The sequence below is a fragment of the Lepus europaeus genome, chromosome 8 (assembly GCF_033115175.1).
Source record: "Lepus europaeus isolate LE1 chromosome 8, mLepTim1.pri, whole genome shotgun sequence".
NCBI lineage: Eukaryota > Metazoa > Chordata > Mammalia > Lagomorpha > Leporidae > Lepus > Lepus europaeus.
Genome location: NC_084834.1, coordinates 35,647,583 through 35,666,537, shown reverse-complemented (window position 1 = coordinate 35,666,537; position 18,955 = coordinate 35,647,583). Strand labels below are relative to the sequence as shown.

The 18,955-nt window shown below is 37.5% G+C and overlaps 1 protein-coding gene across 3 annotated transcripts in view; it reads right to left on the bottom strand.

Moving 5' to 3' along the window:
* The window catches only part of INPP4B (inositol polyphosphate-4-phosphatase type II B), a 901,292-nt gene that overhangs the window by 220,390 nt on the left and 661,947 nt on the right, over positions 1 to 18,955 (bottom strand). For all 3 annotated transcript variants that reach the window (XM_062199561.1, XM_062199562.1, XM_062199560.1), the window contains exon 12: positions 6,436 to 6,583. In XM_062199561.1, coding sequence (XP_062055545.1) covers positions 6,436 to 6,583 — 148 coding nt within the window. The remainder of the gene's footprint in view (positions 1 to 6,435; positions 6,584 to 18,955) is intronic.

The window sequence follows — 18,955 nt, the reverse complement described above, 5'->3', positions numbered from 1 at the left end:
GTTTTTGCTTTTTTTAAAAGATTTATTTTATTTATTTGAAAGAGTTACCGAGAAAGGTAGAGATGGAGAGAGAGGTCTTCAATCCACTGGTTTACTCTCCATATGGCCACAACAGCCAGAGCTGAGTCGATCCAAAGCCAGGAGCCAGGAGCCAGAAGCTTCTTCCAGGTCTCCCACATGGGTGCAGGGGCCCAAGGACTTGGGCCATCTTCTACTGCTTTCCCAGAGCAAAGCAGAGAGCTGGATTGGAAGAGGAGCAGCCAGGACTAGAACCGGAGCCCATATGGGATGCCAAAGCTTCAGTCCAGGGCTTTAACCTACTGTGCCACGGTGCCGGACCCAAAATGTTTTGTTTTTAAGACATAGTTTTGAATATGAAAATATATGTGTGTATATGTGTGTGTGTGTGTTTGTGGATGTACTTCAAAATACTTGTGGAAAAATGGAATTTAAAGATGTTTATTTTGGTGTAAGAACTTCTGAAACCCATGCCTACTTTATACATGAGATGCATTCATTATGAACTTTTTGAAGACCATTCCAATGTATGGACTTCAAATTTTTTTGCACCAAAATTTATTATTATTATTATTATTATTATTATTATTATTATTATTATTATTTCAGAGGCAGAGTGAGAGAGAAACAGAAAATAAGAGAGCAAACACTTGCATCCACTGATTTATTCCTTCACATTGCTGCAACAGCCAGGGCTGGGCCATGCTGAAGCCAGGAGCTGTAACCCTACTCTGATCTCCCATGTTGGTGGCAGGGACCACGTACTTGAGTCATCACCTGTTCCCTTTCAGGAGGAATCTAGAATCTGTGGTCAAACTGGGACTTAAACTCTAGCATTCTGATATTGGCTACAAGTGTCCCAAATGGCCTTTTAACCGCTGAGCTAAACACCCACCCCAATTTACCTTTTATTTCTATTTTCTGCAAAATTTTTTAAAATACTCTCATGTACCTAACATTTTATTTAATTCTCTTCCTTAGTTTACATTTTTTCTACAATTAAATCAAAGTCAAACTTTAAAAGTATGTATCTGTGAGTTTATAAGCATATCGATCCTATCATTCTATTCAATTTTCCATTCCCTTGATAAAATAGAGGCAATTCTGCAACAAAATATTCAAATACTTATAAGGAGATAGCAACACATCAACCCTGTTTTGACTGTGGTTGTTCATCAGTTCATAAGAAAAATTCAAAATCGGGATGAAAAAGTAGATTGAAAGAGTCAAATTACTATGAAAGAAAGTGGAAAGTGGAGGATTTTCAAAATCCAGACTAAACAGAAGTCAAAGACTTACTATGATTGCAAATTTATCACAGGGTAATTGAAAGGGAGGTCTGCTTTTGTATGTAAGATTTTGCTGAAATGCAGCTATACTTATTCATGTAGGGAACAAGATCATAAGCCTGGTAAAGACAAAAATATTTACTCTGCGTCCCTTTAAGAAATGGCAAGCCTGAGATCATACAACAGTTATTGATTATTTTCTATCAAACAAATACATATACAATAATTGTACACACAGTTCCACTGTCTTATTCTAAACAGAATATGAACAGAGACCCACTGACAATTTATACCTGCTTATCACTCACCAACCAAAAATAAAATGAGACAACTTAGTTGATATTTGTACTAAAGTTTCAGAAAACAGTTACACTGGCTCTTTAACAATGTAAATGACCATGATATAAAGTTGCCCAGCAACTTTTTTTTTTTCCAGAAGAAAAACATCCAGGCTTTTTGCTAATAAATCCCTCAGGGTGTAAATAAAGTGCTGTACTGCTTCTAAGTACTAAAAGATAACAGCACTACAGCACCTGTCATTTTCATCAAGCAAGGGAAGACAGGTCTTCATATGGGGTTGGAAGAGAAGAGAGGGCAGGTAAAACCCTTTACAGATTTAAGTACAAGTAGAACAGTTGAGGAAAGAACTTCAGTGTAGGGCTTCATCCAGTCTGGAGATTCTAAAAAAATGCATCAACTCCTCTTGCAGGAAAATTCCCTACCTTTATTTTCTTAATTTACTGGCTAAAAATTTGCTATATTATGATAACTATGTGTTATAATTTTATATTAATTTGTATTATATTAAATGTATAATTCATTTAAGGTATCTTCTTAGTAGAGATGGTATAAATATATCTTCATGTGGATTTTTCAAGAAAGTTTTGTGGCTGACATTTTCTTAGCTCCTGAATATTTAAGTATGTCATTTCCATTGTTTCATTCATAAAGAATTCAAAACCTGACCCTATACAATAATGTAGGGTCATAACCTTTTCCTCTCAGCAATCGGTAGATATTATTACATAGGCTTCTGCCATTTATAGGAAGTGTAAGTTTAGCCTGATTTGAGCATGTAAGGCAGAAAACAAACTATAGGCTCAGCTACCTATTCATTGTTTTCTTCCAAAATTTGCACTAGCTGCTTTTCTCCCTGAACATTTAATCTTATTTAGTAGCATCTAGGTCTCTGACCTGTACATCTAACATTTTTGTCTCATTGTTTTGAACTTTTCCCACCTTTAGCATTTGAAAAGAGCTTATCATGTCTGTCATCTGCATTGCTGATATTATTTCTTAGCATTCGTTCTTTTATGCTAGCTCTGTGGATTTAATTTGGCAGCTGCATTTTTAAATTTCATTATTTCCCCATTTTCTTTCCCTTCTTGGCTTTTCCCCTTTAGGAGCTTCTTTACTCACGAATTTCTGATATATAATAATATATAACAATGATCCTATCTACTTTACTGAGAAAGCTAATCAGTTTTTTGACAGATTTTTACTATGTCTTATAAAAATCTAAAGCTTCATTGTTGAGATTTTTAACACATTTCTATAGACGGGGGAATTATACAGAAATGGAGTTGAAGAAAGTTATTTAGAACAGGCTGGTCAACATAGTTCCTAACCTGTTTTTACAACTGAGTTTATTATACAGTTTGGTTTCATAAGATTGAAATGTGATTTTTTTTCAACAATCCTAGTGCCCCATCCAATCTATGACAATGGAATATCATATTTTGGTCATTGTTCCTTTGTCTCAACCAAAACTGTCCATCAATCTTTGTTTTTAATTTAAGAAGCAGAGACAGGTGAGAGAAGGGGAGGGGGGCAACCTTCCATCTGCTGATTCACTCCCCAAGTACTTCCAATGCCTTTGTCTGGACCAGATGAAAGTTTTGAACCAGGAACTCAATCCAGGTCTCTGATGTGAGTAGCAGAAACCCAACTAGCTGAGTCATCACTGCTGCTTCCCAGGGCTTGCATTTGTGGATAGCTTAAATGAGGAGCTCAGCTGGGACTCAAACCTGGGCACTCTGCTATCAGATACAATTGTCTTGGTAAGAGTTTTAACTGTTAGGCTAGTTAGTTAATTTTTAGTGTGTTAGCTAATTTTTTAGCTGTGAATACATAAGGAAAAAGAGCTATAGAGAACACAAGAAAACAGGGTAGGCTGACAATGCTGTGATATCAAAGTAATTACAGCGACCCTGCTTACCAGCATTCCTAGCTTAACTGTGGTCTTTCTCCTTATTTCACACTCATGATTTCTCCCTAGGATTCTCTGTCAGTGGATCACAGAGAGTTATTAATGGGAGTCTGAGTGGAGATATGGCTGGGGACAGTACTTTAGGCGGCTCAAAAGTGACAGGCAATACAAGGACAGCTGCTCAGCTTTAAGATGTTTCTAAATTGGTGATGAAAGCCAATTAGGACAGAAGTACAGATCTTTCTCCTTTCTCTCCACTAGCTTTTTATATTTTCAAATGAAATAGCTAATGGTCCAGCAATTAAAATTTTCAACTGGGAAATACTGGCCTAAAGATAGTTAATGTGTTAAATAAGTCTTGCCTGGCATCTCTAACTCAGCCTTCTGTGTTGACAGTCCTTCCTTATTCTATAACCCCTGGGAGAACCAGGGATTGTCTTTGGTCTTCAGGCAGGAATGGCAAACTGTATATGGTTCCAGTAGCAGTGCTTCTTGGTGTCCGGTGCTCTAGAATAATGACTCTGCTATGACTTCTCAAAGTCAAACTCCATCTTGCTCTACTCTAATACAAGTTCATAAGCTGGCCATCACCCACTCATAGTACTAGCTGTAGATAAGATATTATGAAAAAAAAAAAAACACTTTGGGATCATTTGTCTTATTGACCCATTCTTGCATCTTACTGTTGCATAGTCTGTTTAGATTGCTAATTATTGACCTCATTCAATACCTGCTGCCTGATTTTCAAGGCCCAGTTATCCTCATTCTGCTATCCTCAAATACCCATCTCCCATTCAATCTTTGTTTCCTTAGATCCCTATTGTTTTCTTATGATCCAGTTTCCTAAATGATTTTTCCTACAATTAATCTTACATTTTATGTTATCCTCACTTGAATATACAGCATTTGTGTAGTCATTCCTACCCTAAGCAATACGGTCAATATGTGCAAGATTTTACCTGCCCTCCATGTTGTCCTCACTGCCTTAGATCAATGTGGAATCTCTGACCTTTAGAGCCTTAAAGCATTGCCATAATGTAATACTTGCATCCAGCATTTTTAAAACTCATGAGAGCTTTGTTTAAAAGGCAGAGAACCAAATCATTTAATTAGTCATGGTTCAGAGACATTCTTAACCAATCAGCTCTCAAATACTTCTGCCCTATTATAGCAACTGATTTAATTTTGTTGTACAACAGTATCATCCATGAGTTTAGCATATTTTGGTTGCTACTTCAAAATAGTTTTAGAGCAACATAAATTTGAAACTCCTGCTATAAATAAGTAGTCCAAAGGAGATTCAAATAGGAATTGCTTACAGAAGTAGTAGCCAAAAGAAGAGAGGTGGAGACACAAGAACTATTTACAGACCAAAGCTATTGGTTAAATACTAAACTGGCTACAAGAAAAGCAACTCAAGTCACAAATGAGAATTACATAAGTAATAAAATTTTCTTGTAACCATTTTTAAGAAGAAAAAACAGATAAAAAACAGATGCAATTAATTCTACTTGCATTTCCCAATGTATTCCAAATATTAACATTTCATTATTAAATCATTTCTGTATGTATATGTGTATATTAATAATTCTGGATCTGATGTGTATACTTTATACTTAGAAATCATCTCAAGCTTGACTAGTCACATTTCAAGTGCCTATTGCCCACCAAAGTATAGTTCTAGGATTTTGTTATCCTCAATACTAAGGAAAATTGATTTTTAGGAAGAAATAATTAATGATAGGTATATAAGGCTGTGAGAGAGAGACAGAGAGAAAGGTCTTCCTTTTCCGTTGGTTCACCCCCCAATGGCCGCTGCGGCTGGCGCACCGTGCTGATCCGAAGCCAGGAGCCAGGTGCTTCTTCCTGGTCTCCCATGCACGTGCAGGGCCCAAGCTCTTGGGCCATCCTCCACTGCACTCCTGGGCCACAGCAGAGAGCTGGACTGGAAGAGGAGCAATAGGGACAGAATCCAGTGCCCCGACCACGACTAGACCGGGGTGCAGGCAGAGGATTAGCCTGTTGAGCAGTGGGCACTGGCCGCAATGCATATGTTAATACCTCTACTTAGCCATTTCTCAATGTGTATACATCTTTTAAAAGATTTATTTTGTTAATTTCAAAGGCAGAGTTACAGAGAGAGAGGGAGAAATGAGAAAGAAAGATCTTCCATCCACTGGTTCACTCCCCAAATGATTGCAATGGCTAGGGCTGGGCCAGGCCAAAGCCAGGATCCAGGAGCCTCCTCTGGATCTCCCATGTGGGTTGAAGAGCCCAGGGCTTTTGGCCATCTTCCGCCACTTTCCCAGGTGCACCATCGGGTAGCTGAACTGGAAATGGAGCAGCCAGGACTCCAATCAATCAATAGCCATAAAGGATACCAGGGTTGCTGGTGGTGATCAATCCTCTATGCCACAATGCTGGCCCCAGTGTATACACATTTTAAAACAACATATTAAGGCTGGCGCCACGGCTCACTAGGCTAATCCTCCACCTTGCGGCGCTGGCACACCGGGTTCTAGTCCCGGTCGGGGCACTGGATTCTGTCCCGGTTGCCCCTCTTCCAGGCCAGCTCTCTGCTGTGGCCCGGGAGTGCAGTGGAGGATGGCCCAAGTGCTTGGGCCCTGCACCCCATGGTAGACCAGGAGAAGCACCTGGCTCCTGCCTTTGGATCAGCGCGGTGCGGCGCGCCTACCACGGCGGCCATTGGAGGGTGAACCAACCGCAAAAGGAAGACCTTTCTCTCTGTCTCTCTCTCACTGTCCACTCTGCCTGTCAAAAATAAAAAATAAAAAAAAAATTTAAAAAAACAACATATTGTATATGATACATAAATACCATTTGGTCAGTTAAGAATTTTAAAATGACACAAAAACAGTTAATATGAATGAGAAACAACAAAAAATTATTTTCTCTTACCTACACAGATCTTCTTTTATGTGAAGGGAAATCAATTCCTTAGGAATATGAAAAGAAAGTATGCTCTCTGACATTTGCTCCCGGATTCTCATCCACTTATTGTCAGATGTAGGAAATCTATATAATTTACATACTGGGTTCCTTAATACTGGAATGGAAGAAAAGAGAAAAAAGGTAAATTGTAAATGAAACGAAGGCATATCAGGTGATTTTTCAATCAGCAAAATCATAAATCAGTATAGCATTCAAATTATTTAATCAAATTATTTTTATCAGAATCCATTAGTGTATTTGAATTTTAAATCTGTATAATGAAATACATGAAATTTGTTCACCTTATAGAAATAAAAAATGTTTTTAAAATAATTTATTTTAAGTCTAATATTTATTTGAGTGGCAGAAAGAGAAAAAGAAACAGACAGAGAGAGAAGAGAGGGCTCTTCTACCCACAGTTTCACTTCTCACATGCCTACAACAGCTGGGGCTGGCAAGGGGTCAAAGTCAGGAGCATGGGACTCCATTCAGATCTCCTACAGAGGTGGCAGGAACTCCAGCACTTGAGCCGTCATTTGCTGCCTCCTAGGATGTAGGTTAGCAGAAATCTGGATTGGGAGCAGAAATAGGATTGGAACCCAGGCACTCTGACGTGAAAGGTGGTGGCTTAACCCACTGCACACTATGCCTACCCCAAGTTTTATTTTTATATGGTTTTTTTTTTTTCAGTAGCTTCTGGGACATACAGTCTTTGTGCAATGTAGAAAAAAAAAGTGTAATCCATCTTTAATTTATAAATGTTGCTTCTATGTTTAATTTACTAACTTTTGCAATTTTATTTTAGAAATTTTATAAAGTATATATATCTACAAATATAGGTGAAAATACAAAAAAAAACATATAACGTACATTTTAACAAATACATTTCTGAATTCCTTCTGCTCATCTTAGTCAACATTACCAAATACAAGTAGGTGATATCTTCAGAAGTTTCAAAATGCTTTACTACTAAAAATTATTTCAGCAAAGTTTCTCTCTTTTGCTTAAGATCCATTAAAATTCAAATACTGTGCAAGTAGTCCATCCAGACGCTTCTTGAAACCACATATTACAAAAACAAAATGCAAAGACTGAATAAATTGTGTTTATGGTAGGTGGGCAATAATTAGGGGACAAGTAGTAAGACCACATAATCAAGGATTTTAAAAGCTTCAATGACAGAGTTTCAGAAAGCCAGCACTTAGAACACAATTCCAAGCCATATTGTTTAGGATAGAAATTTATTTCAATTGTTGCTGGGCAATAAATGCCTGTGGTACACTCATACACTAAAGCTTAATTGGCAATAAAATATCAAGTCAATCACCAGTCAAACCTCCATGGTTAGTTGGCTCCAATTTATCATTAAAGCTAATTTAAAATGCTTGTCGGTTCTGAAGTGAGTCTAAGACTTTAAATAATACTGAGCATGGAAAATGGGTCAGGTTTCAACATCCATGGGGGAAAAATGCCTTTCTAATATTACAGGGTTCAAAAACACCACTGTATCTCAGTCATTACTTGGGGAAACATATCCTTTTGACCACTAAAATGAGGACCAATTCTTGCATTCTTCTGCAGCCAGCCCTTCTCTAAGAAACACTCTAGACACTCAGTTGCCCATATTGATATCACACCAGAAACCTTGATTTCAAACATCCCCATCCTTCAAACACCAGATTCAAACCTGCCAATACACTTAGGTACTCCCTGCCAAGAATTAGACAAAGTGCTCACTCCTCTATAGTTCCAATATCCAGAAGACAACAAAATATTCCATGTATGTTGAGAGAAAATACTTTTAAAATCTAGAGGTTTGTGTTCAGACTATCTTTTGAATGTAAACATAATAATTTTATGTTTTAACAATTAGATTATATCAGATACAGGATTCATTATATTTGTTTTATTTCACTTGTAATATAAGAACTTATAGCCAATCAATGAAAACAAAACACACAAGATTTCATTCATCTTTGAACAATGTTTTAAAAGAATTTTAGGCCGGCGCCATGGCTCAATAGGCTAATCCTCCACCTTGCGACACCGGCACACCGGGTTCTAGTCCTGGTTGGGGCGACAGATTCTGTCCCAGTTGCCCCTCTTCCAGGCCAGCTCTCTGCTGTGGCCCGGGAGTGCAGTGGAGGATGGCCCAAATGCTTGGGCCCTGCACCTGCATGGGAGACCAGGAGAAGCACCTGGCTCCTGGCTTCCGATCAGTGCGATGCGCCGGACGCGGCGGCCATTGGAGGGTGAACCAACGGCAAAAAGGAAGACCTTTCTCTCTCTCTCTCCCTCACTATCCACTCTGCCTGTCAAAAACTAAAACTAAAAATAAAATAAATAAAAGATAAAGATAAAAGATAAAAAAGAATTTTATCACTGCTCGATTATCATATCTCTACAGTTAGAAAATAATATAAAGGTAGGTACTGAATCCAACATAGTGTCAGGTTAAAGCATATATGAGATTTCATGAATCCTAACATATCTGACACGGTCAGGAATGTGAATGCATCCTTTTAGGGTACGTCAAATCCTCAATCTGAAGTGTCTAAATTGCATCTAAGTACTGTATGTACATCTTCAATTACTAGGTTTTTCTTTAGTATCAGTGCGACATTTTAAATTGTATCTTCTTTTACAAAGTTATACAGAATCTCTTGATCTACAAACCACAGCTAAAATTCCCAGATATTTTCTTTTGCTTTTTATAGATCAACAATTATTTTTCAGAAAATTTGTATTTTGAGGGGCTCGTGTTGTGGCACAGTGGGTTGAGCAGCCACTCGTGATGCTGGTATCTCATAACAGAGTGCTGCTGGTTCAAGTCCTGGCTGGTGATTCTAGTCCATCTTCCTGCTAATGTGTCTGGAAAGATAGCAGGAGATGGCCCAAGCATTTGGGCCCCTGCTACCCTTGTAAGGGAGTCCAGGATGGAATTCTTGGCTCCTAGCTTTGGCCTCACACAGACTTGACTGTTGTGGCCATTTGGGGAGTGAACCAGCAGATGGGAGCTCGCTCTCTCTCTCTCTCCTTTTCAAATAAATAAATATTTTTTAAAAACAAAGAAAATTTGCATTATGAATTATGCAATATAACATTTTTCATTTTAATTTTTGATTCCCAAACAAGTCTTTCAATCCTTCATTTGTTTTCATTTTAAAGCTTGCAAAATACCTAAATATAAACCTTTGTTGAAACAGCTTATGCAGAAATCAAGGGTGTTTTGATTAACAAACCCCAGTACTCTCTTCTGACCATCAGGTATACAGCACCCAAAGACTCTATGGCAATGCTGCTGTTTTTAAAGGAAATATTTGGGACAAATAATAAAAAGAATAGGAAACTTAATTATACAAAAAGTTCTAATAACGTCTCTTATCTAATTTTTGTGCTATAGTTTCTGACATATTAAGTCTTAGGTCTCCAAATATTAGTACTAAATCATATATTTATTAGTATCTCGATAGATCCACTTTGCAAATCAATTTGATCCAGCAACACTGCTTACTGAACACCTACTATGTCTGAAACAAGGACATCTACTGTGTATCATAACATATGGTATAATGTATTACATCTTTTAAAATGAAGAAATATGGTCTGACCTTCAACTATCATGCTAACTGTTGCATGAATTACAAAAATAGCAGATAAGATACTCTCAATCCAATATTCTTATTGGGCTGGTGGTGGGAAGGTTTTGTCCTCGTCACATAAAAGAAAGGCATGGTGCTCATGCATCAAATACAGTACAAAGAGCTACAACTGATGAGTGCATTTGTCAAGCTTTTTTTTTTTTTCCAGTGCTTCTCTCTATAGCAAGGATGCAGTTCCAACAATTCCGCACCCATGCCCCTGCTGTACAAATGAGAAAATGACTGTGTAAGTGACTTTTAGCTCTTCAGCTCCACTGTGCCAAGTGTTTATTCAGGTAGAAGACAATTTTCTGACCATACAATCAGCTCACCACAATAACAAGAACTATGCAACACTAGAAGTTAAAAATAGAGCCCTGTGTGTATTCTCATCTTTATTGTTCCACTGTTTTGGCCAAAATAACTGCTAAAAATATCATATGACAGATACTACCAAGAGAACCGTAGTCGAGATATTTTGGACCACATCATGGTCTTGTGATGACACACTGAGGGTAAATTTATAAACTGGTCCAGATCAACTGATATATTCTCCTTGAGGTCCATCCCCTGAGATGAAGACAAGGACAGAAAATAAATGATGTATTTTTTTTTTCTCTTCAAAACTGCAATACAACTGAAATTTCTATATTGGTTCCCTGAGGCTTTGTAACAGGGACATTTAACAAGGTAGCATGCCACCTGCTTTTCCATAGGATTCAGCAGTTGTGAAAGCCAAGCTGCTGCAGTTCTGAGTTATCCAAGTATAAATGCCAAGGAAATGCTCAACAAAGCCAAAGGAGAGAGCACAAAAATAAGACTGCTGCTCAAGCAACCCTGGGGCAGAAAAGATTAACCAGAAAGATGCTACAGGGATAGTTTTCACTTTTCTGTTTCTATTCACAAAGGTTTGTGGGGGGTATCAATGAGTTGATTTGACAAGAAATTTTGGAAATACGAATTCAGCGTCCAAGGGACCATCCTAAAAGCTCAACCATTTATTTCATCAGACGGTCTTTTGTCTTTTTCTCCAGAGAAAGCTTGTCTGTGATTATCTTCACATATTTCTTGCTTTAGGAGGTGCTAGAAGTTCCATATTCAAATAGAACTTGATTTTAATGGCTTTAGGCCTTACAAAGTCATTCTTTCAATGTATTGCAGATTCTTATAGGGAATCCATTTATTCTGTTGTTTTAATTATGCAGTTGTTTAATTGTTGAATTATTCAATACAATGGACACACACTGCATATTCTCCAAATGCAACTTTATACTTACTAATGGTAAGTTTTGTGATCCAATTAGATTCTGACACACTCTGGTTTGTGTTTGAGAGTATATTAGATTTATACATATCTTACATGGAAGTTGGCTGTTTTTGAGATTGGATGAGAACTGAAAAACCCAAAAAAAATTATAAAAACATTATCCTGTGTATACATGTAGAAAGGGGTGAGCAAGAATGCATGAGTGGAGTTCCAAAATACAGCAGAGAGATATAGCTTAAAAAATAAAAAGGTGATATAACTTATTGAAAAAAAAAAAACCTCCAAGAAATGTTTAGAGCCATTTCTCCAGATTTTCTTATGGAATCTAAATTGTGTTAGTTTTCAAATTGAAAAAGAAAAAATAACCTGGCAAAGACATAAACAGAGTTTGACCAAGTGCTGCCTCCTTATTCCAGCCAAATGCACAATCCCTTGGCCTTCCATCTTCAATTCAAAGCTAAGAATAAGAAGTATTACTATGGACATCACAATAAAATACAAAACTAACAGTTGTCTCTACATAGTGATAACTAGTGGATCTGGACTGGAGAATTTGGGTTTACATGTTGGGTGGTCAGACGAAGGATTGGCTTCAGCTCTGTTTATTCTCTTTCAGGCAATAAAGGATACAACCAGAAAGGCTATAAGCTGACTGTTCTTTCCTGGTGAGGAGCCTGGAACGACCCGCAGTCTACAGCACAGACTTCTCTCCAGTACACCTCTGTTCCAAGCACTCCTTGTGTCTCAAAGGAGCTCCCCACTTGTGATCGTTCTATAAACTAAGCTGACCAGCAGCTCTTCTGGGAAGGGTTCCCTTCTCCTCTGCCGTCTCCTTCCCTACAGGTAGCTCTTTGTGACTGCACACTCCCATCTCTATCATGGTTCATGCTGATCATGCTGTAGTTGACTGATCCTCTTCCTCCTCAGCATGTGACGTCGTGAAGGAAGAGACCTGGCTGCTTTCCTTGATGGTCTGATTTTCTTTCATGCACAGAGCACAGTGTCTCAAAGATGCAAACATCCCACAGAGAGGGTTGAGATTTTTTTTTTTGACAGAGTGGACAGTGAGAGAGAGACAGAAAGTTCTCCCTTATTCCGTTGGTTCACCCTCCAATGGCCACTGCACTGATCTGAAGCCAGGAGCCAGGTGCTTCTCCTGGTCTCCCATGCAGGTGCAGGACCCAAGCACCTGGGCCATCCTCCACTGCACTCCTGGGCCACAGCAGAGAGCTGAACTGGAAGAGGAGCAATAGGGACAGAATCCGTCGCCCCGACTGGGACTAGAACCCGGGGTGCCGGTGCCACAGGAGGAGGATTAGCCTATTGAGCCACGGCGCCAGCCATAAAGATTGAGATCTTGCAACTCAGTTGTTTCCTATCATTAGTTTCCACGTAGAGAACACAGTTACAGCATCAACAACTGAATAAATTGAAAGAGTGAAATACAAGAGGGAAGGACATAATGACATAACTAAACCCCTGTTTCACCAGAGAGTTGAGGCAACAGAATGAGGAGAAAGTTAACCATAGTGGAGAGGTCTCCTTATGCCTGTGCAAAATGTTAAGTCTTTGTATCATTTTATTGCCTTTATTATTTTTCTTCTATTTATATAAAGTATATGGGAGAGGAGATAAATGGACTTAGAACATGAAGATAGTTGAAGAATTTAAGGGCATTTAGGAGACATTTCCATGTGGTTAATAGTGACCAATGAAGCTACTTAACATCCTAAACATGTTAGTTCAATGAGAATGGATTATATCACATATGTTTAAAAATATGGTAAGTAAAAAGGATCAGGGCCATTTTTTAAGCTGATATGACCCCAAATTTCAAATATCAGAAAGCAGTTAACACAAAGGCAAAATCTATATAACCTAGTACAAAGAAAAGATGGTATATTATGCTAAAATATCATCTGCCATTTGACAAGGTAGTAGTTGTATTATCACATGAATGAAAACAACAAAGTTGGGGTGTGGGAATATCCTTGGGATTTGGATGTTGACTCAAATTCTTCTAGGACTCAAAATGAGTACAGAGGGATGAGTGCTTGGTGTGTAGTTATGATGATGCTTACAATGATGAACAGATTGTCTGTGTTCAACTCCCTGCTCCATTTCTTATCCTAGGTTCCTACAATACACACTTTGGAGGGCAGCGGATGATGGGTCAAGTAGTTGAGGCCCTACCACAACTGTAGGAAACTCAGACTGAGTTCTCTGATTCTGGCATAAATCTAGCTCAGGCCCAACTGTTGTAAGCATCTAGGGAATTAACTAGTAGATGGGCGATTTTCTCTCTCTCTCTGTCTTTCCCCCTCCCTCCTTCTCCCTCTCTCTGAATTTCAAATAAAAAAATGAATTAACAAATAAATGAGTATAGAAGGATTTTTTTCACTATCTTTTAAAATGTTTCAAATCACTGAAGGGGTGATAGTGAGGAGAATGTTATTCTACTCTTTTAAATCAGTTTTGTGGCACTATGAAAAGCTACAAAAATCTATAATACAAAAATACTTTAAAAATTCACTAAAATGAAATTTGAATTTTAATCTGTGCAGTTTTTTCATAATACAGATTTATGTGAACATTTTGAAGATGCCACATAAGCATGGATTGCAACTTTTTTGGACTAAAATAAACTTAGCTTTTAATTCAAATTTCTGTGAACTTTTTGTAGTTCCTTAGTACTATGTAGCAGAAAACAAATTTTCAGTAAGACTTTTAGTGAAAAATGTTAAAAATTATTAAATACAAAGCTAAACAAATCTTATAATTTAAAAAATTCACAGCAATTTTTAAAGATAGACATAAATTATTTTATTCCAAACCAAAATGTTTAAATTTGAACATCTGTCTCATTGAACAGTGATGTTTTCTGTTACATGAAGGATAAATGCAAATAAGATGCACCTATTAATAGCCATTTGCCACGGACCTACTGAGTTCCTACTATACAGTATTCTGGTATTGAGGGTTCTCACACGTTCAGGAGACATGTAATAAATAGCCTCACCAAGCATCTGCACATGTTCACAGGCCTCCTGAGTTCCCAGCTGCTCTGGACATCTTCTGTCAGGTATGTATTTATGTTGCCCATCTGTCTCTCTCTCTCTCTCTCTCTCTCTCTCTCTCTCTCTCGTGTGTGTGTGTGTGTGTGATGACTTAGGAATCTCTTTTACTTATACGGCTATATTGGAGAATTGATTGTCTTATCTAGATCTCTTAAAATATCAGGTGCATATTCACCAAGTCTGAAAACTCTTTTTCTTAATAATCAAACAAAAATTTCAGAAAATTATTGACCAAATTCTAAATGATGGAAGATTTTTTTAATAGGTAAATGGAGAATGGTAAAATTTGATTTATAAGATTTAAGGATTTTATTTTTATTAAAATAAAATGTATAATATAACTAGAATAAAAATGAAAGACATAGTAATCTTCCTTTTTAAGTAGCTTACAATCTAGCACCTTCTGCAAAACATCAGTTATAGATGGCTTAAACTTTCAGGGAGAAAAAGAATCAAAGATATGGTGGGCTACTTTGAGGAAAGGTTTGGTTCATCTGTGAAACAAGAAGTACAAACACCAATAGAAAGATGAACTGCATGTATTAGGACTGACAGCAACACTGTCCACTTGTCTTTTCTTAGGTCTCAAGTTACAGGGTCACGGAAGTCACAACTGCCAGATGCATCCTCCCTGAATAGGAAGGGCAGCATTCACATTCATATGCAGCATGCAACTTTTCTTTAAAGATTACGGAGGACAATTTCATGACTCAATAAGTGTGGAATTCAGCCAAGGAGAAGCTGCCTCAGATTTAACGCTTGCTGATGTGGGGAAATTCACCCACAATGAGATGGCAAAGGGAACTTGGTGACAGGACCCATTAACGCCGCAGACTTGGTTTGGTAATAGAAGAGCCCATGCACTGGAGTCCTCTGTCAAATTATAATTTTACCAAAATGACGGGGGAGGGAGGAGGGTCTCGAATTCGAGAGAGAATTATCTTCTTGGCAGAATTTTTAAGTTTTATGACCATGCAGACTTTCTGACTGTAAATGGGAACTCCAGAGAGAGACAACGAGAAGTGACAAAGAAATTATATATGACTCTATGTGACATTGATTAAAATACTTCGATGAAATTTTCTGAAAAAGAAAAACAGCAAAAGCTAAACTACATATCAATGTCAATGTCAAACATTTGTGAGCCTAAAAGAAAGTCAATGACTTCTTAGTTTAATTTGGTGATTAATATCAAAACAAGAAAATGTGCAAAGGAGCTGGACAATCTGCAGTTCACATTGCTGATGGGCAAACCTCGGCTTTGACAGGCTGTCCCATGTGCCCGTATTAACGCTACATGAGCCCACTGGTGATTACCCAGCTAAACAAAGTGCTTCAGGAGCTGTGTCTTAGCAGGAACACCCACTTCCAGAACCATGTGAAGACAATATCATCCATACTTTTCTACATTCAAAATCAACCTCCTCCCGCCTTGACTCCCCAACACCAAACAGTTTTAACTATTGCTTTGTATAAATGAATAAGTAAATAAATAGCTAAGTATATGGTTTTAACAATTATCTGACTTATAAAATTAGAAAGTCAAACTCACTGAGATCTTTGCATGTCTAACATTGAATCTTCTAGTGTGCCTGCTTTCCTACATAGTTAAGGAACTGTTCTGTCTCTCTTCTGGGATGTTTATCTCCAAGCTCCTCTTCAACCTTTCTTTCCTACCCTCAGTTTCCCAGACTCCCAAGACACACTTTCATTTGCAAGGTAAAGGGTAAGCCCTTAGGGCAAAGAGCTTTTTCCTTTTAGTCTTACAATAGATAAGTGAATTTCCTGAATTATAAATGAAGCCTCTAGAGATATAAATAGAATAGCAAAGAGCTAGGATGCAATATGACATTGTCTCCCACTCACTCAATAAGTACTTCATAACTCACTCAAGACTGGAAAGTTCCATGTAATACATTAATACAAAGTCTTGAGAAGACTGTCAATAGTGTCCTTTGCCTACAGATTTTTTAATAAAAAATGCCACATGGGGATTTATTAATTAATTCCAAAGTCACTGTGTTCAAATAGGTAAACAGAATAAAAGACAAAGAGGTCCACATTGGCCAGTCACAAATAATCCATGTTGGCACAAGGGGCTTTTCTTTGTTGAACAGAAACATTTTGTAGATAGTGCTTAGTTGTATTTTTAAACCTTTTTTAAAAAATCTAGGCTTTATAGCATTTGACTTTCCTGTAGCCTTATCTTTATCCAATACAAGATATTTCAAGTGAAATATTTGTGGCAGACACCCTTGGTTCAGAGTCCTTCCCTAGATTGCTGGACATGGAAAATTTAAAAATATTACTAAAGGGGTAGGCACTGTGGTTCAGCAGATTTAAATCAGCCTGGGACACTCCCTTCCCCTGTCAGAGAGCAGGGTTCAAGTCCCCTCTACTCCACTTTTGATCCAACTTCCTGTTCATGTATTGTTTGAGGCAGCAGAAGATGGCCCAAGTGCTTGGTTCCTGTCACTCATATGGGAGACCCAGATAGAGTTCCTTGCTCTGGGATTTGGCCTCCCCAGTCCTGGCTATTGTGGGCATTTGGGGTTTGACCCAGTGGATGGAAGTGTGTCCTCTTTTTCTCTCTGTCTCTCTGTCTCTCTCTCTCTCTCTCTCTCTCTGGTCTCTGTCTCTCCTGCTCACTCTGCTTTTCAAATAAATGAAAATAAATAAACTTAAAAATACTATCATCAGAAATAAACAGAGTATAACCGGAAAATTTTCCATTCTCATGAAAGGAGAAAAGCAATAACCAAACATCATTATTTTATTTGAGAGCGAGAAGCAGAAAGAGGTCTTTTATTTACTGGTTCACTACACCAACATCTGAAATAGCCAGGGCTGGGTCAGTCCGAAGCCACAAACTGGAAGCTCAAGTTCAGTCTCTGACATGTATGGCAGGGACCCAAGTACTTGAGCCATCACCTGGTACCTCCCAGCGTACATATTAGGAGGAAGCTGGAGTCAGGAGTATTTCCAGTTTTGGAACTCAAGTACTATGCTAGGGGTTGTAGAATCCCAAATGGTTTCTTAACACCAAACACGCCATTCTAAATTAATACATTTAATTTGCAGAATACAACTGCTCCCATCAATGTCAGTTTTCAGTGTTATTACAATGCAGACATAAGGAATAGTTAGCTCATAATATAGAAGAATTGGTATGGCCTCCATGACTTATAGGTTTTATGGAACAGGTATTAGAAGGTACAGATTTATGTCCCCATATGTTGTCTCTGTTTCTTCTTCCTTACATAATATACTTGCTTACTTATACAGTAATTTTTCTTCCCTTTGAAATTTATACTTAACCAATTAGTATCTTAAAAGGAGTTTTTTTATTGTATGTATAAAAATCACAAGTTTCATATAAGCAAATCATTAAAAAGTGATCTTGTAATTACAAGTATAGATGATTTTGGTGACAGCTTGAATCATTCAAATCATACTGAACATGAACCTGGTAACTATCACACCTACATTTATTTCTGAACACTGACTTTTAGTAAATGAAATGAATTAAATAGCTATATTAAAGGACTAAAGATTTACGTAGCCTTCAGGTAAAAAACTAAACATGAGAACTTTTTGACAAAACGTTAGGTATTTTCATCACACTGATAAATTACCAGGTACTTTCCTGGTACATGGCTCCAGCCATCTGGATACAGCCTCCAATACTGTTTAATGCACATTACTCCAAATATTAAATCACATGGCACTTGGTGATAGGCTGAGAAGTCACTGTTCTTTGGGGTAATCCTTCATTCTTACAAATAGAGTTGTTCAGATTTATTTACATATTTTTCAATTAAAATTCAATTGATTTCTTCGTATGAGCAGAGGGGTGCCTCTCCAATCTCTATTATTAACTTCCTCCCAAGAGAAAACTGCTAATAATTTAGAGGTTACATATTAATATGATTTTGAAGTTCTGTATCAGTCAATAGTCTGATTATCTTATCTATGCACTGCTTAAATGTATAATATGGCAAAGCAAAAATACAGTAAGATTTATTTTGCTTTGACATCAACTCGGTGATTGGTAAAAGCGGAGCCTAGAAATTAAGAATGAAGGTCTTGAAATGAAAATTGCATTAAATTCTAGACCCCACTACTACTTACTAGCGGGGGTGACTTTGAACAATTTTCTCATCCATAATGACACTACCTTCGTTATAGCACCTGTGAGAGAACCGGCTAAGGCAAGGCATTTAAGACACTTAGCTCTATTTCCCAATACTGTTGTAGTCTACATTTACTATTAATTGTTATATAATTTAGCATTTGAAACTTAATTACATAAATTTACATGAATATTAGCACATATATTTTAACTGTATCATATATCAATTTTATTCATAAATACATTTTACACATTATGTAGTACCTTGTTGAAATTCAAATACAGTATTATGACTAACACAATACATACAAATAAACCCAGGCATGTTCAGAAGCAGATGTGAATTTTTCCTACTCAATCCATACATTTA